We start from the raw sequence: 24,516 nt of genomic DNA, 5'->3' as shown, positions 1-24,516 counted from the left end.
AACTTCCCTCCATTGAGGACATTTATAGCAGCAGGTGCAGAGGAAAAAGCCTGGAAGATCATCAGGGACACCAGTCATCCCAACCGTGAACTGTTTCAGCTGCTTCTATCTGGCCAGTGGTACCACAACATTAAAGCCAGGGCCAACAGGCTGTGGGACAGCTTCTTTCTACAAACCATTAGACTTTTAAATTCACCGGTCGGTACATTGTGATGGAAGTAATAATGCAAAGATTTTTACTACCTCACATTGTGGGATGGATGTAAGGATTAAATACATTCTAAAGTCACCCGTCTTGTAAAGACACTGCCCAGAAGAAGGCAATGACAAACCACTTCTGTAGAAAAGTTCGCTAAGACCATGACCGCCTACGTCATACGACATAGCACTCTCTCTAACTGGGGAATTCGATGTATTGATCAAGGAAATTATCCTGAACACGTTTGACAAACGCTTTGTCATCTAGTCCTTCCACATTCGGAGAATCCCCGTCAATAGGTGGAAAGTTAAAGTGGTGGTGGGTGGTGGGGGACGAGAAGGGGAGAGGAAGGAGAGGTGGGTGGCCAGGGCGGGGAGGGGTATGTGGTAGTGGGGGAGGGAGAGTGGCATGGGGAATGGAGAGGGAGCAGGGCATGACGGGGGGTGGAAGAAAGGAGAGGGGGAGGAGAGGAGGAAGAGGGGTGGGGGAGAGAGGTACATCAATGGAAGTTGTACAGGTCTGACTGCCCATGCCTTGTCCCACTGACCACTTACCTCTCTCACTGGGACCACCCGTGGCTTGCCGATGATGATTGTGCTGTTTTTGACCCCCGTCACAACCAGCACGGATCCGTCGGCGCATTCCACCAGCCCTGTAGCTTGGAGGTCGCACAATCTGTGAGTGGAGTGAGCGAGAGGTGAGGGAACGGAGATTAAGGGTGGGGGAAGAAGATGCAGGGAGAAGAGTTGGAGGGGGTGTGAGTGCTTGGGGAAGAGATGAGGGAAGGGAGGATTGGACTCGGAGGGAGGAAACCAAAACTCACCCCATTTGTGCCCCCAAGAGCCAAGCCCCTGGCTCCCAGGTGTGGAGGGAGCCTTGCAGGTCCAAGATGAGGAGTTTCCGTTTGCCCAGTCGGGCAAGGCAGCAGACAGGTGAGGGGAGGCCGATGGAGGACTGGGACTTCACTCTGTGCAGGAGAAGAAAGATGGGGGTTAGAGAGGCAATGAAGGAGACTCCATCCTCACCCCGGCTCCCAACGCTCCCAGTGTCTGAGGAAGCACTCACCGTAGAGAGGGAGTCTGCGAATGCAGAGTCACCAGCCAGACTGAAACCTGCCCGTCGTATGATCCCACTGCAAACTCTTGGTCTGAGAGGAAAGTGATGGCTGAGACCTGCTTCTGGTGGGCCTGAGAGAGAGAGAGAGAGAGAGAGAGAGAGAGAGAGAGAGAGAGAGAGAGAGAGATTAAAGGTGGGCCTGAGGTAGACAGTGAAGGGTGGGTGGGCGAAAGGGGGAGAGAGATGGGTTGCAAGGTTCGGGGGTGGTGGAGAAGAACGCCCAGTGGGGGTGGTTGGGGAAAAGACAATATACACAATCACACGACAGTAACAGCTGCCTTATTAAATTAATGAATACAAAATAAAGACCTGGTTCTTACTCACCAAAATGTGTCTTAAATGACAATTCAGCAGCAGGAAATTGTAATATGGACGAGCCTATGTTACTTGGGGGAAAGGCCCTGTGGGGCGGGGGTGGTGGAGAAACGGCCCGGTGGGAGGAGGGTGTTGGGTGGGGAAGCGGCCCGGTGGGGCAGGGGTGGTGGGGAAACGGCCCGGTGGGAGGGGGGCAGTGGGGAAGCGGCCCAGTGGGAGGGGGGTGTTGGGTGGGGAACCGGCCCTGTGGGGCAGGGGTGGTGGGGAAAAGGCCTGGTTGGGGTGGGTAGGGAAAAGGCCCGGTGCGGGGGGGAAACACCCTGGTGGGAGGGGGGTGGTGGGGAAAAGGCCTGGTTGGGGTGGGTGGGGAAAAGGCCTGGTGGGGGGGGGACGCCCTGGTGGGAGGGGGGTGGTGGGGAAAAGGCCTGGTTGGGGTGGGTGGGGAAAAGGCCTGGTTGGGGTGGGTGGGGAAAAGACCCGGTGGGGGGGGGAACACCCTGGTGGGAGGGGGGTGGTGGGGAAGATGGGTGGAAGGGGATATGTATGGTGTTGTGGGGGAGAGAGGATTCAAATACCTCCCACCTGAAAGACAAGCTGGAGCTTTCCGGACTCCCACAGGGCAACCTCTCCGGCCATGCTGCCAGACGCCAGGAACCTGCCGGAAGAGGAGCAGCCCAGAGCAGTGATGGCGCAGCAGTGAGCCGAGGGGCGCTGGACACCTGGGGGAAGAGGATGGAGGTATGAGAGGACAGGGGGTAGGGAGAGTGAGAGGATGGGGGTGTTTGGGGTTGGGGGAGGACAGAGAAGCACAGCATCACATCAATGCCCACACTGGGATCACGGCCCTCCGTCTGCCTGCAAGGCCCAGTCACTCGCCCCACCCCAGCCCACCGGGCAGGATGAACAGCAGCCTGAAGTCTCACTCCAGGTTCAGGAACAGCTACTTCCCTTCAACCACTCACTTCTTGAAATGATCTGCACAACCTTCAGTACAGCAACACTGTGGACTTCCTTTTGAATCCATGGTGTTCTTTGTCATGCAAATTAAACAAACAAAACATAGATGAGGAGAGAATTCAAAATGCAGAGATGCAAAGGGACTTGGGAGTCCTTGTGCAAGGTACCCTCAAGGTTAACCTCCAGGTTGAGTCGGTTGTGAAGAAGGCGAATGCAATGTTGGCATTCATTTCTCGGGGTATAGAATATAAGAGCAGGGATGTGATGTTGAGGCTCTATAAGGCACTCATGAGACCACACTTGGAGTATCGTGTGCAGTTTTGGGCTCCTTATTTTAGAAAGGATATACTGACATTGGAGAGTTTTCAGAGAAGATTGACGAGAATGATTCCAGGAATGAAAGGGTTACCGTATGAGGAACTTCTGACAGCTCTTGGGCTGTATTCCCTGGAGTTCAGGAGAATGAGGGGGGATCTCATAGAAACATTCCGAATGTTAAAAGGCCTGAACAGATTAGATATGACAAAGTTATTTCCCATGATAGGGTATTCTAGGACAAGAGGGCATGACTTCAGGATTGAAGGATGTCCTTTTAGAACTGAGATGTGGCGAAATTACTTTTGTCAGAGGGTGGCAAATCTGTGGAATTTGTTACCACGAGTGTCTGTAGAGGCCAAGTCATTGGGTGTCTTTAAGGCAGAGATAGATAGGTTCTTGATTAGCCAGGGCATCGAGGGGTACGGGGCAAAGGCAGGGGAGTGGGGATGACTGGAAGAATTGGATCAGTCCATGATTGAATGGCAGAGCAGACTTGATGGGCCGAATGGCCTACTTCTGCTCTTATGTCTTATGGTCTTATATTTGTGCTTTTTCTTGTGTACACTGCTTATCTGATGCTGCTTCCAGTAAGTTCTCGATGCCTCTCTGCTTTTGGACAGATGACAATAAACTTGACATTGACTTTAAGCCTGTCTGGTCGGGGCAAACTCGACATCTTTGGGTAACCAGCTCTCTGACCAGGAGAACCTCTCCATCCCTGGGTCATCACCTCTCTGGTCAGGAGGACCTCTCAAGCCCCTGCTAAACTCCTCTGTGGTCAAAGCAACACTCACAACATGCTGGAGGAACTCAGCAGGTCAGGCAGCATCCGTGGAAACGATCAGTCGGCGTTTCGGGCCGGAACCCTTTGTCAGGATGCTTCGACCCCAGCGTCTGCAGAGTATTTTGTGTCCTCTGTGATCAAGAGGACTTCTCCAACCATGGGTACCACTCCTCTGCCCAAGTCAACCACCAAAACGTACCTTGTCCGCGTGGGACGTCCCACACCCGGAGGGTCTGGTCCTCAGCGACAGTGAGGAAGAGAGGGAGGTGATTCTCAGCGGCTGCTCCTCGGACCACCGCCCCGTGCCCAGTGAGGGTGGCCACCTCTTCCGGCTGTGGGGTGCAGGAGAGAGGAATCAGGAGATTCATCCTGACCTGTATTCCACCCCAGAAACCCAGACATGACATCTGGAGTGTGCGGGGGCTGGGGTGTGGTAAAGGGGGTGGTTGAGGAGGACTGTATGTTGGGAAAGGGACGGCGGGGGGGAGGTGGGGGAGATGGGGAAGGACAAGGAACCAGTGAAGGGGATAGATGCAGGGGATGGGTTAGAGGAAATATTGGAGTTCAGGGGAGGAGAGAGTGGGAACAGAAGGGGGAGATGGGGGTGGGACCAGGGGTGCTGGAGACACAGGTGGGAACAGAAGGGGGACATGGTTTCTCCAAACGCTCTCGGACCAAGTACTCACCAGCAGTGGGTCCCAGCGCCGAACAAGTCCGTCATCTGCTGCTGTTAAGACCTGGACACGACACTCGTCACCTTGCGCTCCTGAGAGGGTGGGGGAGAGAGGACCATCAGTCCGGAACACTCTCCTGGCCCTCCCCCACCTTTCTACTTTGATACCTCTAAACCACCTTACACCTGTATCCTCACAAAACCGCCTGCCCCCAAGCCGCTGCTCCCCACACCCCCGCGTGGAGCTGGTTCCTGTTTCTGGACGGAGACCTCGAAGAACACTGACCCCCTGCCACACTCCAGGAAGGAGAATATCCCAAAATATCCTGGGGGAGGCTCATTTGTGCAGGACTGTGGGGATTATACAAGGCTGAGAGAGTGGGTCAATGGGATTGATACAGGACTGGGGGGAGAGAGTGCGTCAGTGGTACTGTTACGGGGCTGTGGCGGGAGAGAGGGGCAGTAGGACTGAAACAGGACTGTGTGGAGGGAGCGGATCAGTGGGACTGGTGTGGGGATTAATACAGGGCTCCAGGGAGAGAATGAGTCAGTGTGATTAGTGTGGGGGTTGATACAGGACTGTGAGGAGAGGGAATTTCGAGTCCTAATCTCACCATCGGTTCCTTCTTTCGAGCCCACTTTCCGATAGGTCGTCAAAGCATTGACACCGCAGGTGTGGGCGGGGATGGAGGTTACAGCAACACGACAGTTCTTCCATACAAGCAGGTCACCTGTTCCGGTCACTGACAGGAGCAGCTCGTCCTGAGAAAGGAGAGAAGGATGTCAACAAGAGCGTGCAGGGTCACTGACTGATAATAATCCAGCTCCCACACACTGACCTTCAGTGACCCCTCTCTTCCCCAGCACCCGGTGTCGCGGACTGTATCCCTGCTTATATTAATTCAGCTCCTTCACATCATCCTTCGATACCCCCTCTCCCCCAGCGCTGTGTCTCTGATTGTATCCCTGCTTATTGTAACACAGCTCCGAGACACTGTTCCTCAGTAACCCCTCTCATCTCATGTCCTGTTTCACTGACTGTATCCTCTTTGAAGTTAACCAGCTCCCTTAGTTTCCCCTCAGTGACCTCTCTCCCTCGTGGTCTTACAATATCCCTATTGCCGTTAACCAACTCCTTCACAGTGTCCAAGCTCCCCTCACACTGGCCCTCAGCGACATTCTCCCCAGCTGACCGTCTCCCCACTGAAGATATCTGAGCTCCCTCACACTACCCTTCGGTAACCCGTCCCTGTTGGAGTGGGCCAGGGTTAGAGTGGGAAGCTTCAACTCAATAGTCTTCAGCAAGAACAGACGGAAGCTCTAAGTAAGTTCCGAGTAAGTTTTTTTTTCTTTGTTTATTAGTACAGGGCTATTGTGCTGAGAAGGAATCCAAGGTTCGTGGTATGTTCCTTGCATGAGGTGCAGGAGCTCTAGGAGGCTTCTAGCCTTCTTGCATCTGCACAAAGTGCATCGAGCTGCAGCTCCTTAGAGACTGAGCTGGAGAACTGGAGCTGCAGCTGGATGACTGTCAGCTCATACGGGAGAATGAGGAGGTAATAGATAGTAGCCACAGGGAGGTAGTCACCCCTAAGTTGCAGTAGACAGGCAGCTGGGTGACTGTCAGGAGAGGGGTAGGGAATAGGCAGCCAATGCAGAGTACAGCTGTGGTTGTTCCCCTCAATAACATCACTTTGGATACTATAGAAGGGGTGGGGAGAGGCTACCTACTAGGGAGAAGCCACAGCAACAGTCCCTGGCACTGAGTCTGGCTCTGTGGCTGAGGAGAGGAATACAGCACTCTAGGAAGGGTCTTGGCCCGAAACGTCGACTGTACCTCTTCCTAGAGATGCTGCCTGGCCTGCTGCGTTCACCAGCAACTTTTCTGTGTGTTGCTGGAAGTTCCAGCATCTGCAGATTTCCTCGTGTTTGCGGAATACAGCACTGATAGGGGATTTCATAGTTGGAGCATCAGGCAGGAGATTCTGCAGATTTGAGAGAAACAACCGGATGGTATTCCAATCACAAAGAAGAGAAAATCTGCAGATGCCGGAAATCCAAGCAACACACACAAAATGCTGGAGGAACTCAGCAGGCCAGGCAGCATCTGTGGACAAGAGTACAGGTTATGCATTTCAGTCCTGCTGAAGGATCTCGGCCCGAAACTTGGTCTGTACATTTTTCCTTAGATGCTGCCTGGCCTGCTGAGTTCCTCCAGCATTTTGTGTGTGCTGTCTCCCAGGTGCCAGGGTTAGGGATATCTTGGATCAGGTCCACAGAGGGGAGGGTAGATGGCCAGAAGTTGTGGTGCATGTTGGTACTAACAATAATAGTAGGAAGAGGGAGGTCGATCTGAAGGGTGAATATGGGGTGTTAGATAGAAAGCTGAAAAGCAGAACCTTAAGGGAAGTAAGCTCTGGATTACTGCCTGTGCCATGTGACAGTGTGGGTAAAAAGCGGATGGTCTGACAGATGAATGCATGGCTGTGGAACTGGGGCATTGGGCAGGGTTTCAGATTTCTCAATCATCGGGATCTCTTCTGGGGAAGGTGTGACCTGTACAGAAAGGACAAGGAAGGCTTGCCCCTAAACTCTAGGAGACCAACATCCTTACAGGCAGGTTTGCTAGAGCTGTTGGGGAGGGTTTGAACTAATTTGGCAGAAGGACGGGAACTGGACTGATAGGGCTGAAGATGGTATACAGCTAGGTGCAGTGTGCAGTGAGACTGTGAGGAAGAACAAGCAGATGATAGGGCAACATTGCAGACAGTAGGATGAACTGCAGATTAATATGGGGTAAAATCGAAAAGGGTCATGAAAACAGGGTCGGAATCAGAATTATTATCACCAGCATGTGATATGAAATTTGTTAACTTAGCAGCAGCAGTTCAATGCAATACATAATCTAGCAGAGAGAGAGAAAAAAAAACATAATAATGAACAAACAAGTAAATCAATTACATGTACTGAATAGATTTTTTAAAGTGTGCAAAAAACAGAAATACTGTATATTAAAAAAAAGTGAGGTAGTGTCCAAAGCTTCAAAGTTCATTCACGAATCGGATGGCAGAGGGGAAGAAGCTGTTCCTGAATCGCTGAGTGTGTGCCTTCAGGCTTCTGTATCTCCTACCTGATGGTAACAGTGAGAAAAGGGCATGCCCTGGGTGCTAGAGGTCCTTAATAATGGACGCTGCCTTTCTGAGACACCGCTCCCTAAAGACGTCCTGGGTGCTTTGTAGGCTAGTGCTCAAGATGGAGCTGGCTATATTTACAACCTTCTGCAGCTTCTTTCGGTCCTGTGTGGTAGCCCCTCCATACCAGACAGTGATGCAGCCTGTCAGAAGGTAGCGTAGCTGAATGCATGCTGTATATGGAATAAGATAGATGATCTTGTGGTGCAGCTAGAGATTGACAGACATGTTATGGGCATCACTGAATCGTGGCTGAAAGCAGATCATAGTCGGAAGCTTAGTGTCTATGGATACACATTGTATTGGATGGACAGGCCGGGAGGCAGAGGGAATGGAGTGGGTCTGTTGGTACAAAAAAATGTAATCAAGTCATTCGAAAGAGGTGACACAGGATCAAAAGATGTAGAATCCTTGTGGGTAGAGACTTCAAGGGTAAAAAGACCCTGATGGGAGTCACCTGAGCAGTAGCTAGGATGTGGCACACTAATTACAACAGGAGATAGAAAAGGCATGCAAAAAGGGCAATGTTACGATAGTCATGGGGATTTCAATATGCAGGTAGATGGGGAAAACCAGGTTGGTGTTGGATTCCAAGAAAGAGAATTTGTAGAATGCCTTCAAAATGGCTTTTTAGTGCAGCTTGTGGTTAAGCCCTCTGGGAAAAAGGCAGTTCTGCATTGGGTGTTATGTAATGAGCCTGACTTGATTAGGGAGCTAAGGTAAAGGAAACCTCGAAGGCATAATATAATATGATTGAATTCACCCTGCAGTTTGATAGGGAGTAGCTAAAATCAGATGTATCAGTATTACAATGGAGTAAGGGGAATTACAGAGGTATGAGAGGTGCTGCCCAACATGATTTTGACACTAGCAGGCATGACCGCAGAACAGTAATGGCTGGAGTTTCTGAGCTCAGTTTGGAAGACACAGGATTGATTCATCCCAAAGTAGAAAAATGACTCAGATGAAAATGTTGATGGGTGGGATAGTAAGTTTTCAGATGATACAAAGGTTTATATTGTTGTGGATTGTGTAAAAGACTGGCAAAGAAAGCATGGGAAGTAGATCAGTTGCAGACATGCACGAGAGAGGAGCTGACTAAAGTTAAAGTTGTCGGCAGAGCGGCAATGGCTGGAGTTTCTGGGAGCAATCTGAAAGGCACGGGATAGATACATCCCAAAGAAGAAACATTCTAAAGGGAGAATGAAGCAACTGTAGCTGACGAGGAAAGTCAAAGACAGCATAAAAGGAAAAGAGAGGGCATATAATTTAGCACAAATTAGTGGAAGTTAGAGGATTAGGCAGCTTCTGAAAACCAGCAGAATGTAACTAAAAAATAAGCCCGAAGAAGAGAAAAGATGAAATATGGATGTAAGCAGGCCAATAACATAAAAAAAAGTTACAAAACGTTTTTCTCTGATATGTAATGAGCAAAAGAGAGGCGAGAGTGAACATTAGACTGCTGGAAAATGATGTTGGAGAGATCATAACGGGGGACAAAGACGTGGTGGGAAACTTGATAAATATTTTATGTCAGTCTTCACTGTATACGACACTAGCAGTATGCCAGAAATTCGCGAGTTTCTGGGGCAGAAATGAGTGTGGTTACTAATACAAAGGAGAAGGTGCTTGGGAAGCTGAAAAGGTCTGAAGGTAGACAAGTCACCTGGACACGATCAGCCAAACCCCAGAGGTAACTGAAGAGATTGTAGAAGCATTCGAGGTGCTCTTTCAAGAATCGCTGCATACCGGAATGGTTTCCGAGGATTCGAAAATTGCAAATGTCACTCCACTCTTCAAGAAGGGAGTGAGGCAAAAGAAAGGAAATTGCAGGCCAGTTAGCCTAATATCTGTGGTTGAGAACATGTCGAGAGTCCATTATCAAGACCATAAGACATAGGAGCAGAATTGGGCCATTCAGCCCATTAAGTCTATTCTGCCATTTGATCCATTTCCCTTTCAACCCCATTCTCCTGCCTTCCCTTCGTAACTTTTCATGCCCTGACTTACTAAAAATCAAACGCTGTCTTAAATACACCTAATGACTTGGGCTGCACAGCCATCTGCGGCAATGAATTTCACAGACTTACTACCCTCTGACGAAAGATATTCCTCCTCATCTCTGTTCTAGATGGACATCCCTCTATTCTGAGGCTGTGCCCTCTGGTCTTGGACTCCCCCACTATAGGAAACGTCCTCTCCATATCTACTCATCTAAGCCTTTCCACATTCGATAGGTTTCAATGAGATCCCCCTTCCCCCATTCTTCTCAATTTCTAGAGAGTACAAACTCAGAGCCGTCAAACACTCCTCATACAGTAAGATTTTCAATCCCAGAATCATTTTTGTGAACCTTTGAACCTTCTCCAATGTCAGCACATCATTTCTTACATAAGAAAGTATGATTAAGGATGATATTTCAGGATAATTGGAGGCAGATGATAAAATGTACCAGAGTCAGCATGGTTTCCTTACGGGGAAATCTTACCTGACAAATCTGTTGAAATTATTTTTTGGAAATAACAGGCATGATAGACAGTCAGTGGATGTTGTGTACTGGGACTTTCAGAAGGCCTTTGACAAGGTGCTGCTCATGAGGCTGCTTAAACAGCCCATGGTATTACAGGGAAGATACTAGCATGCAGAGAAGATTAGCTGACGGTAGGATGCAGAGTTGAAAGAAAGGGAGCCTTTTCAGGTTGGCTGCCAGCGACTAGCGGGTTTCCACAGGGGTCTGTGTTGGGACCACTTCTTTTCACGTTCTGTTAATGATTTGGAAGATGAAATGGATGGTTTTGTGACCAACTTCGTGGATGATACAAGGATAGGTAGAGGGTTGGGGAGCGTTGAGGAAGCAGGGAGTGTGCAAAAGGACTGAGACAGATTTGGCGACTAGGCAAAATGGCAGATGGAATACAGTGCAGGGAAGTGCATGGTCATGCACTTTGGTAAAAGGAAAAGAGGTACAGACTATTTTCTAAACAGGGAGAAAATTCAAAATTCAGAGGTGCAAAGGGACTTGGGAGACCTCATGCAGGATTCCCTAAAGGGTAACTTGCAGGTTGAGTCAGTGGTGAGGAAGGCGAATGCAATGTTAGCATTCATTTCAAGAGGTCTAGAATATAAAAGCAAAGATGTAACGCTGAAGCTTTGATCAGACCGTATTTGAAAGATTGAGAGCTGTTTTGGGTATTTTATCTAACAGAAGATAAGCTGGCATTGTATATTCACGAGAATGACTCTGGGAATGAAAGGATTAAAGGAGTGTTTGATAGCTCTGGGCCCGTACTCGCTGGAGTTCAGAAGAACGAGGGGTGGGAATTTCATTGAAACCAGTCGAATATTGATAGACCTAGACAGAGTGAATGTGGAGAGAATCTTTCCTCCAATGGAGGAATCCAGCACCAGAGGGCACAGCCTCAGAATACAGGGGTGTCCATTTAAAACAGAGATGAGGAGGAATTTTTTTATCCAGAGGGTGGTGAGTCTGTGGAATTGCAACCACGGCATTGGGTATATTTAAAGTAGAAGTTGATAGATTAATGATTAGTCAGAGCGTCAAAGGTTACGGGGAGAAGGCAAGAGAATGGGGTTGAGAGGGATAATAAATCAGCCATGATGGAATGGTGGAGCAGAATTAATGGGCTAAATGGACCAATTCTGCTGTTGTGCCTCATGGTCTCTCCACCAGCGCTATATCACTGACTGTATCCCCACTGACAATAACCCAGCTCCCTCACACCGTCCCTCAGTGACCCCTCTCCCCCAGCACCCTGTGTCACTGACTGTATCCCCACTGACAATAACCCAGCTCCCTCACACCGTCCCTCAGTGACACCTCTCCCCCAGCACCCTGTGTCACTGACTGTATCCCCACTGACAATAACCCAGCTCCCTCACACCGTCCCTCAGTGACCCTTCTCCCCCAGCACCCTGTGTCACTGATTGTATCACCATTGACAATAACCCAGCTCCCTGACACCTTCCCTCAGTGACCCTTCTCCCCCAGCACCCTGTGTCACTCACCATGATGTGAACCCCTGTGAGGGGTGAGGAACGTCCTCTTAATTCCCAGATGCACTCGATGGATTCCGGATTCCACAAACGAACCAGCCCGTCACTGGAGCAGGAAGCCTTTCAGAAGAGATGCAGTACAAAGCACTGAGCAGTCAGCACAGGAACAGGCCCTTCAGACCATGGCTGCTGCGACAAACTCATTAAGTAGGTGACACCTAACCCCTCCTGCCTGCACGAAGTCCCGACTCCCACACATTCACGTTCCTGTCCAAGAGCCTCTCTAACGAATCAGCCACATCAGCCTCCACCACCCTCCCAGGCACCCACCACTTCTGGGGCTACGTCCACCCTCGACCGGATAAATCCGTAACCAAAGCTTTTTCTCTTCGTTTTGACCCTCCGTCCACACTGAAACGTCTTAATGTAACATTGGATGGAAATACAAGATAACACTGATGCAGACGTGTTTTATACATTTAACAAAGTATTGCTTGTGCAAACATTCAATAGATGCAATTGTCACTTTTGCCCAGTAACTCGTTTTATTACACATGTTAAATACAGCAAAATAATACACAAAGACATGGCAAAAGTAAAGGCAAACAAATGAGGTAACAGCAAATTTCACTTTTGCCTAGTAACAAGGCTTACTGCATTTAGTTGTAGCTGTCGTCCCTTTCATTGGTGAAGAGACTATGGTTGTAGGAAATGTTTCTGGACAAATGCGCATCAAGTCTTTCGTTTGGCAGTTTCCTTTTAAGTTTTTCTAGTCTGTAACTGGATAAATGCGCACCAAGTATACCGTTTCCTCTTCGCTTGTTTTCTGTGTGTCCTGCGCATGCCCAGTAGGAGGAGATTCACCCAAATGCCTATTTTAATGTGGACAGAGGTATTTTCAAAAACACCTGGTGTGGACGCCTATCGTTTTTACGCGAAACCAGCGTTTTCAAAATTATCCGGACGAGTGTGGACGTAGCCTAGGTAAAACTAAACTTGCCCCGCACATCCCCCTTTGAACTTACCCCCCTCACCTTCTTCTGTTGGATGTTTCAACCCTGGGAAAGAGACTCCAGCTGTCTCCTCTGTTTGTGCCTTTACAATTTTATACACTTCTATCGGGTCTCCACTCAGCCTTCACCACTCCAGAGAAAACAGCTCAAACTTGCCCACCCTCTCCTGATAGCTCATACCCTCCAATTCATAGGGTGGTCAAAACTACAGCCTAGCCAAAGCTTTATACATCTTTAACAAGACAGGTGTGAGGGCAGAAGTAGAGTGTTAGAGACAGGTGTTTACAGACAAAGTGCAGGGGCAGAGGAGGAATTAGAGGGGCTCAGGAACAAGGAGGAGTATAGAGGGAGTGGAGGGGATACAGGTGGTAGGGACGGGAGGGTGAAAGGGGGAGTGCGTTATACATTGGGGAGGGTGGTAAAGTGTCTTGGAGGAAGTGGGCCTGATGGTAACAGGGTTGAAGTGGACGAGAGGGTCCAGGTGGGAAGGGGGTGTCTGAGTCAAGGAGGCGTGTAGGCAGAGCCAGGGGGTTGGGAGGGGGGGAGGAGCGGCAGACCGACCTGGGAAGGAGGAGCAGACTTGGGGAGAGGAGAGCTGTGTGGTGGGGGAAGAGAACTGCTGATGTCAGCTCATACTCACCACGTATTGAGGGCCCCAACAGCAGCCAGTCACCCAGTCTCTGTGCGCCGACCTCCGGCCGCGAGGGGAGGCGATGTCCTCGCCCTGCAGGTCCCAGAACAACAGGCTCTGCCAAAGGTAACGTCCGGTCAGGATCTCAGGATGTCTGCCCCACCGCCCACATTCCAGACCTTGTCCCCACGCCATCTCCCTCGCTCTCTGTCCTGCCCAACCCTCCCCTCTCGTTCCGACCCCACCCTCCCCTGCTCCGGACCCTGAATGTCTCCCTCCAATCCCTTCTCTCCCCACTCTTCCCTTCCACTTTCCTCTCAAACCTCCCTCCCATTCCCTCCCTCCATCTTCCCTCCCCGCTGGCACTGTAATGCACCCTCCACCATCCCTCCTGCTCCACACAACCCAATGTCAAAGGTCAGCAGCTGACCTCCTGACTTTGATGTCCACCTCATGGGGGATTAGTGGGGTGACGGACGTCGCCGTTGGTCCCTGGTTGGACTTGGGGGGAGGTTCACTATGGGTCAAAGGACACCCTGTCCGAGGGTCAATTCATTTGACCTCTGGAGGGTGAAGGGTCGCACTGTCACACCCTTGAACCAATGGGGGGGGGTGAGGGGTGCAAAGCATTCAGGGTGGGGTGATACATCCCAGCTTCCTACCTTGTCCCGACTGCCAGTCACCAACCGGTGGCCCTGGGGGCTGAACGAGCAGCAGGTCACGGCATCCGTGTGGGATCTCAGCACGTGGGCGGGGGACACCTCCTCCTCCTCCCCCTCTGTCAGGTGTGCTAGAGTCCAGAGGAGCAGCGTGCAGTCCGCTGGGAAGGGAGAAAGAGGGGTGAGAGAGGGTAGTGGGAGAGAGGGTGCTGGGCTGGGGAAAAGGGGGAAGAGACCGCTGATGGCAAGGGGAGACCGCAGACGGGGTCAATGGTTTAACACTCACCGGAGACAGATGCCAAAAGCTGGCTGGACCGTCCCAAGGCGAAGAGGGGTCCCAAGTGGCCCCGGCCTATCCGTCGACAGCTGGCTGTCCCATCTCCCAGCCCCCACACCCGCAGCAGGCAGTCATCTCCTCCTGCGGCCAGGGCCTCTTCACCGCTCAGCCACTGTAGGCACCGGATGGGCAGCCCCGAGCCCTCGCACTCCGCCACTTGCTTCCCTGAGGGCGGGGCAATGGGGAGGGAGATTTAGAGTCCTAGATGTTTGCCTGTTCCCTCCTTCTCACTCCTGGCTGCATCCCCCGGCCCCAGTTTCCGTGGTAGCATCAATCCTCCCCATCTCGTGTCTCCATGTGGTCCCAGTTGTCTCCCTGGGGCCTAGATATTTCCACATCTCTGCACCAGCAGTCTCCCCTGATCCTAGACCCAATGGCAGTATCAGTCTCCCCATCCCGTCTCTTCTGTTGTCCCAGCTGTTTCCTCGTCCTCTCTTTGCTTGGTCCCAGTCTTCCCCCCAGGTCTCATTTCCTCAATAGTCCCAGCCACCACCCTGCTCCCTGTTCCGCAAGCACTGTGGTCCCAATTGTCTCCCCTGAGTCCTTCTTCCCTTGGGCCCAGACTTTGGCCTGTCCCGTCTCTTCCTTTGTCCAGCTCCCCTCGATTAGACTTCCCCCCCTCCCCCACTGTGATCTTCTCCCCCACCCCAGCCGACACTACCTGTTCCGAGGTCAAAGATCTTGGTCCAACCGCTGTGGTAGCCCACTGCGACAACTCCGCCATTCTCACTGACGGACATGCAGAGGGCAGGGGGGTTCCCCTTCGCACCCATCTCCCCGTTCCTCCGTCCCAGCAAGCCGGACCAGATCTGAACCTGGAGCAGGGGGCCAGAGAAGGGGCGGATGCAGTTGAGTCACTGTCACAGCAAGCACACCACTCCTCACCCAAAACTCTGCCTGCAAATGTCCCAGATCTCCACCAACCCCGGGCAAGAGTTTGGGCAGAGCCTGGGAAATCTCCTCCCTACTCTACTCTCTGTACACAGGTAAGTGCATGGCCAAATGCTGCCCGAACTCCATCTGCAAATTTGCAAGTGACACCACCATCATATTTCAAATAATAGTTACAGGAAGGAGATAGAGAGCTGAGTAACATGGTGTCATGACAACATCAATCTCAGCCGAACAGAAGTTGGTCATTGATTTCAGAAAGGGGAGGGAAGTGTTTGCGCTCCTGGGAGAGAACATCTCCAATCGCCTGATCAGTTCTATCCATGTTGATGTCACGTCCGAGAAAGACGATCAATGCTTCTACTTCCACAGGAGGCTGACTTTACCCATTTTTACGGATGCCCAACGGAAAGCATGCTATCCAGATGCACCACCACTTGGAGCGATGGCTGCTCTGCCCATGATCGCGAGAAACTAGAGTTGTGGACACACCTCAGCACGTCACAGAAAACAGCCTTCTCTCATGGACTCTGCCTATACTTCCGGCTGCTTGGTAAAGCAGCCCACGTAATCAAATACCTCACTCGGCCAATCTCTCTCTTCCGCTGCTCCCATCAGGCAGAAGATACAGAAGCCTGAAACCACTAGTTTCAGGGACAGCTTCTATTCCACTGTTGGAAGACTATTGAATGGTTCCCTAGTGAGATGAATCTACCTCATCGTGACCTTGCCCCTTATTGTTCACCTGCACTGAACTTTTACATTTAATTCTGCATTGTTATTGTACCAGCCCTACCTCAATGCTCTGTAAAATGCTCTGATCTGAATGAACAGTATGCAAGACGATCTTTTCACTTGGTACCTTGGTAAATGTTACAATAACACACCAAGTCCAAACGCCACCGCTCTGTGGAAAAGTGCTCCGTTGTAATCTTCCCTTCAACCCGTACACTCTAGATTTTAGACTCCTCTACCCTGGGAGAGAAGGCCTGCTACCATCCACCGTGCTCTTTAGAATCTGAGGAACTTCTGTAAGACTGAGAGGCAGAATTAGGCCATTCAGCCCATCGAGTCTGCCCTGCCACTCCATCATCGCAGATTTTTGTTTCTCAACCCCATTCTCCCACCTTCGCCCGTAACCAGTCAGGAACCTATCAATTTCTGCTCTGTGACTTGGCCTCTGCTGTTCCCTGTCACCTTAACTCCACTGTTATAAGCCTATTGAAAAGAATCAGGTTTAATATCACTGGCATATGTCGTGAAATTTGTTAAATTTACGGCAGCAGTACAACGCAATACATAATAGTAGAAAAGAGACAGTGAATTAAGAATTTACATACATGTGTGTTTGCGCGTGCAAATATATACAGCCGGGGTTTGCCATTGCCTTCTGTCGGGTGAGTTTCCAAAGAGATCACCAGCTCGTAACCCAGCACGGATGGAAAGCGTGCAGGGGAGCCGGCTGGATTCGAACTCGGGACCTTCCGTCCCGAAATCCAGCACTGATGCCACTACGCCACCAGCCGGGTCATAGTTAAATTAAGTAAGTCATGCAAAAATAGAAATTAATAAGTGGTGAGGTATTCTTCATGGGTTGAATGTCCATTCAGAAATCATACAGCTGAAAGGAAGAAGCCGTTCCTGAATCGTTGAGTGTGTGCCTTGTCAGGCTCCTGATGGTAGCAATCAGCAGAGAGCACGTTCTGGATGATGGGGGTCCTTAACGATGGACGCCACATCTTTTGAGACATTGCTCCTTGAAGATGTCGATGCCTCCAGAAGACACGGTACATCATTAAAGACCCCTCACACCCTCTCCATGAACTGTTTGTTCTTCTGCCATCAGGCAAACGTTACAGGAGCATCAAAAATAAAACCACAAGGCTACTAAACAGCTTCCTCCCACAGGCTGTCAGACTGCTAAATAGCTGCTCTAGCTGACTCTGCTTTGGACACTTTTAACTTGCACTGGACACTTATAACTTGATTTTAACTGACAAGTGGCTGTTGTGTTTTACTATTTATTGTTATGTTTATTATTTAGTGTTGTGTTTGTTATGTTATGATTGCACTGCTCCTGAGAAACACTGTCTCATTCTGCCCTGCAGAGCTGATGTACGGTTAGAATGACAATAAAGTTTCTTGAATCTTGAAATACTATAGAGGCTAGTGCTGATGATGGAGCTGACTAATCTTACAACTCTCTGCAGTTTATTTCGATCCTGTGCAGTAGACACCTCCCCATATCAGAGAGATCAGACAGATCGGTATTCAAGGGAGTCCCCTGGAATATGATGAATTCTTGACCTCACGATTCTCGTCATCATGGCCCTTGCATCTAATTGTCCACCTGCACTGCACTTTCTCTGTAACTGCAACACTTATTGGTTTTCCCTTGCAATGATGTTGTCTGTATGGATACCTGGAAAGTTAAGTTTTCACTGTATATCAGTATCCGTGACAATAATAACCAGGTTGCATTAAGAACCTTGTTCTCCCTCAATGCACTGTGTAATTATCAGATCAGTACAAACAACATGCAAGACAGTTTTTCACTGCACGCCGGTACTTGAGACGATGATAAACCAGTTTACCTTCTGGTCCTCCCCGGTGGAGAGGAGCAGGCGACCTTCGTCCAGAAACCGTAGGGCGGTGACAGAACCCCGATGGGCCTGGTAGCTGCCAGCGACAGACCCCGACTTCAGGCACCAGTACAGGACGTCCCCCTGCAGCGAGGCTGACACCAGGAAGTCTCCATCTGGGGAGAAGGCCAGGGACTGGACGGAGGACTGGTGTTCGTTGAGAACCTGGGCAGCCAATAGAGTGATGGGGGGGTGGGGAGAGAGAGGGAGACATGAGGCTTCATCAGTGTTCACAGCTGGAAAAAGATGGGGGGAGGCTAAGAGAGTTGAAGGGCCATGGTGGGGGAAGGGAGCAAGCAAGGGCCGGGAATGAGGAGAAAGAGAGAGATGGGGTGGGGGTGTTCAAAGAGACACAGCGGGAGTGGAGGTGGGGGTTCAGAGAGACGGGCTGGGGGGGTGGGGGAGAGAGATGGGCTGGGAGTGGTTTGGAGAGATGGAAGGTAGGGTTAGGAGACAATGAGGTTCAGAGGGAGAGTGGGAACATCGGAGGAATGGACGGTCATGAGGTTTGTGTGTTACAGGGTAAGCTGGGAGGGAGGATCCCCAGGAGGGTCTGACGGAAAGAGAGTCCAGGCAGTCCAAGGGAAGGAGGGCTGGGTGTGGGTGGGAGGGAGAGTTAGCAGGTAAAAGGGAAGAGATTGGGAGGGAGGGAGGGTCAAGGGGATAAGGATCAGTGGGAAGGAGATTGGGAGTGTTTGAGTGATGAGGCTAGGAGGAACGGTCAGGGGGGTGGGAGGGAGGGTTGGAGGGACGAGGTGAAACACTCTCACCTGCACTGGTTCCGCTGTCAGCCACTTCCAGAGGCGGATGGTGTGGTCCCAGCCCCCCGTTGCCAGCAGATGACCGTCGGGCCGAAAGGCCACACAGTTGAGGGGGCACGGGCAGTGCAGTTGAACGTCCAGTGTCCCTGTGGGCATGGCCCACACCTGTGCAGAGGAGGAGACACCCCGACCCCCCCCAAAATTAGTCTGGGCTTCGGCAAGCCACTGCAGATCTGCCCTCACCTCTCTTTCCCACCCTCCCCCGGGTGGGGAAAAAATGCCCCTTGGATCCCCCTCCTCCATCCCCCCAACACTGCCCATGGATCTCCCACCCGACACTTATCCCTGTAAGCGTAAGTGCTACACCTGTCCCTACACCTCCTCTGTTGCCACCATTCAAGGCCCCAAACAGTCCTTCCAGGTGAGGCAACACTTCACCTGTGTGTCTGTCGGGGTCATCTATTGCATCCGGTGCTCCCAGTGCGGCCTCCTCTACATCGGTGAAACCCGACGCAGATTGGGGGACCGCTTCGTCAAGCACCTCCGCTCCGTCCACCAAAACAGACAGGATCTCCCGGTAGCCACCCACTTCAACTCTGCTTCCCACTCCCATTCAGATATGTCCATACATGGCCTCCTCTACTGCCATGAGGCTACACTCAGGTTGGAGGAGCAACATCTCATATACCATCTAGGTAGTCTCCAGCCCCTTGGTATGAACGTAGAATTCTCCAACTTCCGGTAATTTCCCCCCACCTTCCCCTATCCCTATGTCACTCTGCCCCCTCCCCCAGCTGCCTATCACCTCCTTCATGGTTCCGCCTCCTTCTACTACCCATTGTGTTTTCCCCTATTCCTTCTTCACCTTTCCTGCCTATCACCTCCCCCACCTACTTTACAGGGCCTCTGCCCCTTCCCCCTACAGTCTTGACGAAGGGTTCTGGCCCGAAACGTTGACTGATCGTTTCCACAGATGCTGCCCGACCTGCTGAGTTCTTCCAGCGTGTTGTGAGTGTTGCATCCACCCTCTTCATCGACCTCCTCATATCCACCTCCCTCCCTCAGGGTAGCCCGTGACAGCAGTGAGAAGGGCTGCCTCAGAGCCCCCCCGAGACCCGCTGTGATCATACCACCAGCATCGCCCGGGTGTCTGTGACTGAGGGTATCTCTTTGCGTTTGGTGTATGCTGCGTGTCACTGTGTGTGACCGTGTACGTGTTGCTGTGTCTGCAGACTATCGCGTGTGCCTCTGTGTCTAAGCACGAGTCAGCCTCCGTCCGTGTGCAAGTCCACCCTCGCGTGTCTCTGTGCTGACGTTCCCACATTCTCCCTGTGACCCCGTGTAACGCAACCAAGTTCCCCACGCCAGGCGCTACCGTTCCTTCTGAAATTCCACTCCCCGGATTCTCTGTCCTCCTGCATGTCGGCACACTCCCTCCTCTTTCAGCTGCACGCTGTGGGTGGGAGCAATACGCAGTGACTAATCAAACCACCAGCCGCACTCCTCTGGGGCGAAGAACCATATACCCCTGCGGTGGAGGGGGGTAGCACAGGGACGGGATATATCGCTGGGTTTGGAGTGGGACCCACCTTCAGTGCCCGATCCCAGGAACAGGTGGCCAGCCGCATCCCGTCGGGAGACACGGCACATCCCGAAATCCGATCAGAGTGGGCCTCGAGCAGCAGCAACCTGCAGGAGAGCCAAAGGTGGGGGGGGGGGGGGGTTTGTGAAATAGCTGAATAAATGGAGGGGAGAGATTCCTGTGCCAAAGCTGAGCGTGCACAGCAAATGGGGGTGGGGCAGGGGTGTTGAGGGGTGGGGAGGAAAGAGGGGTGGGGATGGTGAAGGGTGAGGGGTTACAGTTAGGGATGTGGTGGGGGTAGGGTATTGAGAGAGTGAGGGGGTCGGGAAGAGAGGGGGGTTCGTGGGGAGGGGGGGTTCGGCAGGAGAGTGACAGGAGAGGGGGAGAATGTGGCTGGGAAGAGTACAGGCCTAGTTGGGGAGGGAAGGCAATACAGGGGTGTTTTGGATTCGGTCGGGAGGTCAGAGTCAAGGTCAGAGGATTGAGCGGGTCAAGGTCAGAGGGGTGTGAGATGGAGGGGTGGAGGAAGGTGCTGGACGGCGGGCGGAGGAAGGTGGTGCTGGGTGGGGAAAGGACAGAGGAGGGGAGACGATCCCAGTCGGAGAAAGGGCAGAGAATGAGAGATGATCCCAGACGAAGAGAGGAGAAGGTGGTGGAGAGGATCCTGTACGGAGAAGATGGGACAGTGAGCGAGGTGGGAGGGGTTTGTGATGGGTCAACAGTACCTTCACCTACCTGCAGCCTTGGCTGAGGTCCCACACCTCGACCTTCCCATCGAAAGAGGTGGTGCAAAGCGTGCCCTCGCTCAGGAAGGCGGTGCACGAGACCCCGTCACCCTCGCTGACCAGCGACTGCACCTCCTGTGTGGACGAGGGAAGCACGGGGAGGGAGGAGAGAGAACAGAGGGACTGAACTGACACATCACGGCCTGCTCGGCAAACGCTCTGCCGGAAAGCACAAGGAACCGCAGAGAGTGCGGGCACAGCTCAACATCTGGATACCAGACTGTCTGCACTTCTCACTGTCTGAGCAAAGCAGCCGACTTCAGTGGTCGTTAGTGCAAATATTTAATCTGCCATAAATGTATGCAGACATGGTCAAGAGGCTCACTTGCTGTTCAGACCAACCATTAGATCACATTTCTTTCACATTCTGATGACTTTGACCATGGAATGATTGCTTGGTGCCAGATGGGGTGGTTTGAGTATCTCAGTAACTGCTGATTTCCTGGGATTTTCATGCACAATAGTCTCAAGAGTTTACAGAAAATGTTGTGAGGAACAAAAACATTCCAGTGATCCGCAGTTCTGTGGGTGAAAATGCCTTGTCAATGAGACAGGTCAGAGGGGAGCGGCTAGACTGGTGCAAGGTGACATTAACTCAAAAAACAATGCATTAGAACAGCGGCGTGCAGAAAGGCTTCTCTGAAAGTACAACATATCGAACCTTGAAGTGGATGGGCTACAGCAGCGGAAAAGCATAAACACTCAGCGGCTACTTTATTCGGTTCCCCCAGTAATAACAATAACAAGTCCCTTCCAATATTTGCAGAAAACAGGTAACATTTCAATTCCGGTTCCCACTCCCGCACTGACATGCCCGTTCCTGGACTGGTCTACTGCCAAGTTCAGTAGACGCAGGTTAGAACTACACCTCACATTCCTTCGTGGCTGTCTCCAACCGGACGGCAGCAACATCGATTCCACTGACTACCAGTCACCCCTTCCTCTGTTCCCCATGCATTCTGCCTTACCCTCATTCCTCCTTCTGCTGTCCTCATGACCAGCCATCACACACACCATCCTCCTCTGGTTCCCCACCCCTTCCCTTTATTCCATCGTCCACTGTCCTCTCCTGTCAGGCTCCTCTCTCAGCCGGTTGCCCCTTCCACCCGTCACCTCCCAGCTTTTCAATCATTCCCTTCCGATCCCCCTCTCAACTGACTCGCACAGCGACCTCTCCCTCAGCTGGTCTCACACTCCAACCTCCTCCCCACACTCAGAGTCACCCCCTACCTCCCCCTCACCCAGACTCACCCCCTACCTCCTCTCTCACCCAAACTCACCCCTACCTCCTCTCTCACCCAGACTCACCCCCTACCTCCCCCTCACCCAGACTCAACCCCTACCTCCCCCTCACCCAGACTCACCCCCAACCTCCCCCTCACCCAAACTCACCCCCTACCTCACACAGACTCACTCGCTACCTCCCCCTCACTCAGACTCACCCCCTACGTCCCCTCACCCAGACTCACCCCCTACCTCCACCTTCACCCAGACTCACCCCCAACCCCCCCTCACCCAGACTCACCCCCTACCTCCCCTCACCCAGACTCACCCCCTACCTCCACCTTCACCCAGACTCACCCCCTACCTCCCCTCACCCAGACTCACCCCCTACCTCCACCTTCACCCAGACTCACCCCCAACCCCCCCTCACCCAGACTCACCCCCTACCTCCCCTCACCCAGACTCACCCCCTACCTCCACCTTCACCCAGACTCACCCCCAACCCCCCCTCACCCAGACTCACCCCCTACCTCCCCTCACCCAGACTCACCTCCTACCTCCACCTTCACCCAGACTCACCCCCAACCCCCCCTCACCCAGACTCACCCCCTACCTCCCCCTCACCCAGACTCACCCCCTACCTCCCCTCACCCAGACTCACCCCCTACCTCCCCCTCACCCAGACTCACCCCTACCTCCCCCTCACCCAGACTCACCCCCTGCCTCTCCCTCACCCAGACTCACCCCCTACCTCCCCCTCACCCAGACTCACCCCCTACCTCCCCCTCACCCAGACTCACCCCCTACGTCCCCTCACCCAGACTCACCCCCTACCTCCCCCTCACCCAGACTCACCCCTACCTCCCCCTCACCCAGACTCACCCCTACCTCCCCCTCACCCAGACTCACCCCCTGCCTCTCCCTCACCCAGACTCACCCCCTACCTCCCCCTCACCCAGACTCACCCCCTACCTCCCCCTCACCCAGACTCACCCCCTACCTCCCCCTCAGCCAGACTCACCGCCTACCTCCCCTCACCCAGACTCACCCCTACCTCCCCCTCACCCAGACTCACCCCCTACCTCCCCCTCACCCAGACTCACCCCCTACCTCCCCTCACCCAGACTCACCCCTACCTCCCCCTCACCCAGACTCACCCCCTGCCTCCCCCTCACCCAGACTCACCCCCTGCCTCCCCCTCACCCAGACTCACCCCCTACCTCCCCCTCACCCAGACTCTCCCCCTACCTCCCCCTCACCCAGACTCACCCCCTACGTCCCCTCACCCAGACTCACCCCCTACCTCCCCCTCACCCAGACTCACCCCTACCTCCCCCTCACCCAGACTCACCCCCTGCCTCTCCCTCACCCAGACTCACCCCCAACCTCCCCCTCACCCAGACTCACCCCCTACCTCCCCCTCACCCAGACTCACCCCCTACCTCACACAGACTCACTCGCTACCTCCCCCTCACTCAGACTCACCCCCTACGTCCCCTCACCCAGACTCACCCCCTACCTCCCCCTCACCCAGACTCACCCCCTACATCCCCTCACCCAGACTCACCCCCTACCTCCCCCTCACCCAGACTCACCCCTACCTCCCCCTCACCCAGACTCACCCCTACCTCCCCCTCACCCAGACTCACCCCCTACCTCCCCCTCACCCAAACTCACCCCTTATCTCACACAGACTCACTCGCTACCTCCCCCTCACTCAGACTCACCCCCTACGTCCCCTCACCCAGACTCACACCCTACCTCCACCTTCACCCAGACTCACCCCCAACCCCCCCTCACCCAGACTCACCCCCTACCTCCCCCTCACCCAGACTCACCCCCTACCTCCACCTTCACCCAGACTCACCCCCTACCTCCCCTCACCCAGACTCACCCCCTACCTCCACCTTCACCCAGACTCACCCCCAACCCCCCCTCACCCAGACTCACCCCCTACCTCCCCTCACCCAGACTCACCCCCTACCTCCACCTTCACCCAGACTCACCCCCAACCCCCCCTCACCCAGACTCACCCCTACCTCCCCTCACCCAGACTCACCTCCTACCTCCACCTTCACCCAGACTCACCCCCAACCCCCCCTCACCCAGACTCACCCCCTACCTCCCCCTCACCCAGACTCACCCCCTACCTCCCCTCACCCAGACTCACCCCCTACCTCCCCCTCACCCACTCACCCCTACCTCCCCCTCACCCAGACTCACCCCCTGCCTCTCCCTCACCCAGACTCACCCCCTACCTCCCCCTCACCCAGACTCACCCCCTACCTCCCCCTCACCCAGACTCACCCCCTACGTCCCCTCACCCAGACTCACCCCCTACCTCCCCCTCACCCAGACTCACCCCTACCTCCCCCTCACCCAGACTCACCCCTACCTCCCCCTCACCCAGACTCACCCCCTGCCTCT

The 24,516-nt window shown here is 53.0% G+C and overlaps 1 protein-coding gene across 6 annotated transcripts in view; it reads right to left on the bottom strand.

Moving 5' to 3' along the window:
• The window catches only part of tep1 (telomerase-associated protein 1), a 139,307-nt gene that overhangs the window by 10,508 nt on the left and 104,283 nt on the right, over positions 1-24,516 (bottom strand). For 5 of the 6 annotated variants that reach the window (XM_063060160.1, XM_063060158.1, XM_063060159.1 and 2 more), the window contains exons 35-50: positions 20,816-20,940; positions 20,088-20,187; positions 18,508-18,663; positions 17,690-17,902; positions 14,866-15,019; positions 14,154-14,369; positions 13,871-14,028; positions 13,218-13,325; positions 11,577-11,684; positions 4,977-5,124; positions 4,376-4,455; positions 3,889-4,021; positions 2,213-2,349; positions 1,265-1,386; positions 1,023-1,166; positions 754-874 (exon numbers count right to left, since the gene is read on the bottom strand). In XM_063060160.1, coding sequence (XP_062916230.1) covers positions 754-874; positions 1,023-1,166; positions 1,265-1,386; positions 2,213-2,349; positions 3,889-4,021; positions 4,376-4,455; positions 4,977-5,124; positions 11,577-11,684; positions 13,218-13,325; positions 13,871-14,028; positions 14,154-14,369; positions 14,866-15,019; positions 17,690-17,902; positions 18,508-18,663; positions 20,088-20,187; positions 20,816-20,940 — 2,223 coding nt within the window. The remainder of the gene's footprint in view (positions 1-753; positions 875-1,022; positions 1,167-1,264; positions 1,387-2,212; positions 2,350-3,888; positions 4,022-4,375; positions 4,456-4,976; positions 5,125-11,576; positions 11,685-13,217; positions 13,326-13,870; positions 14,029-14,153; positions 14,370-14,865; positions 15,020-17,689; positions 17,903-18,507; positions 18,664-20,087; positions 20,188-20,815; positions 20,941-24,516) is intronic. The other variant, XM_063060163.1, reaches the window with a different exon arrangement.

Source organism: Mobula hypostoma, chromosome 10 (assembly GCF_963921235.1).
Source record: "Mobula hypostoma chromosome 10, sMobHyp1.1, whole genome shotgun sequence".
Lineage (NCBI taxonomy): Eukaryota > Metazoa > Chordata > Chondrichthyes > Myliobatiformes > Myliobatidae > Mobula > Mobula hypostoma.
Note: the sequence above shows the minus strand (reverse complement) of the source record. Positions and strands in the feature narration are given on the sequence as shown.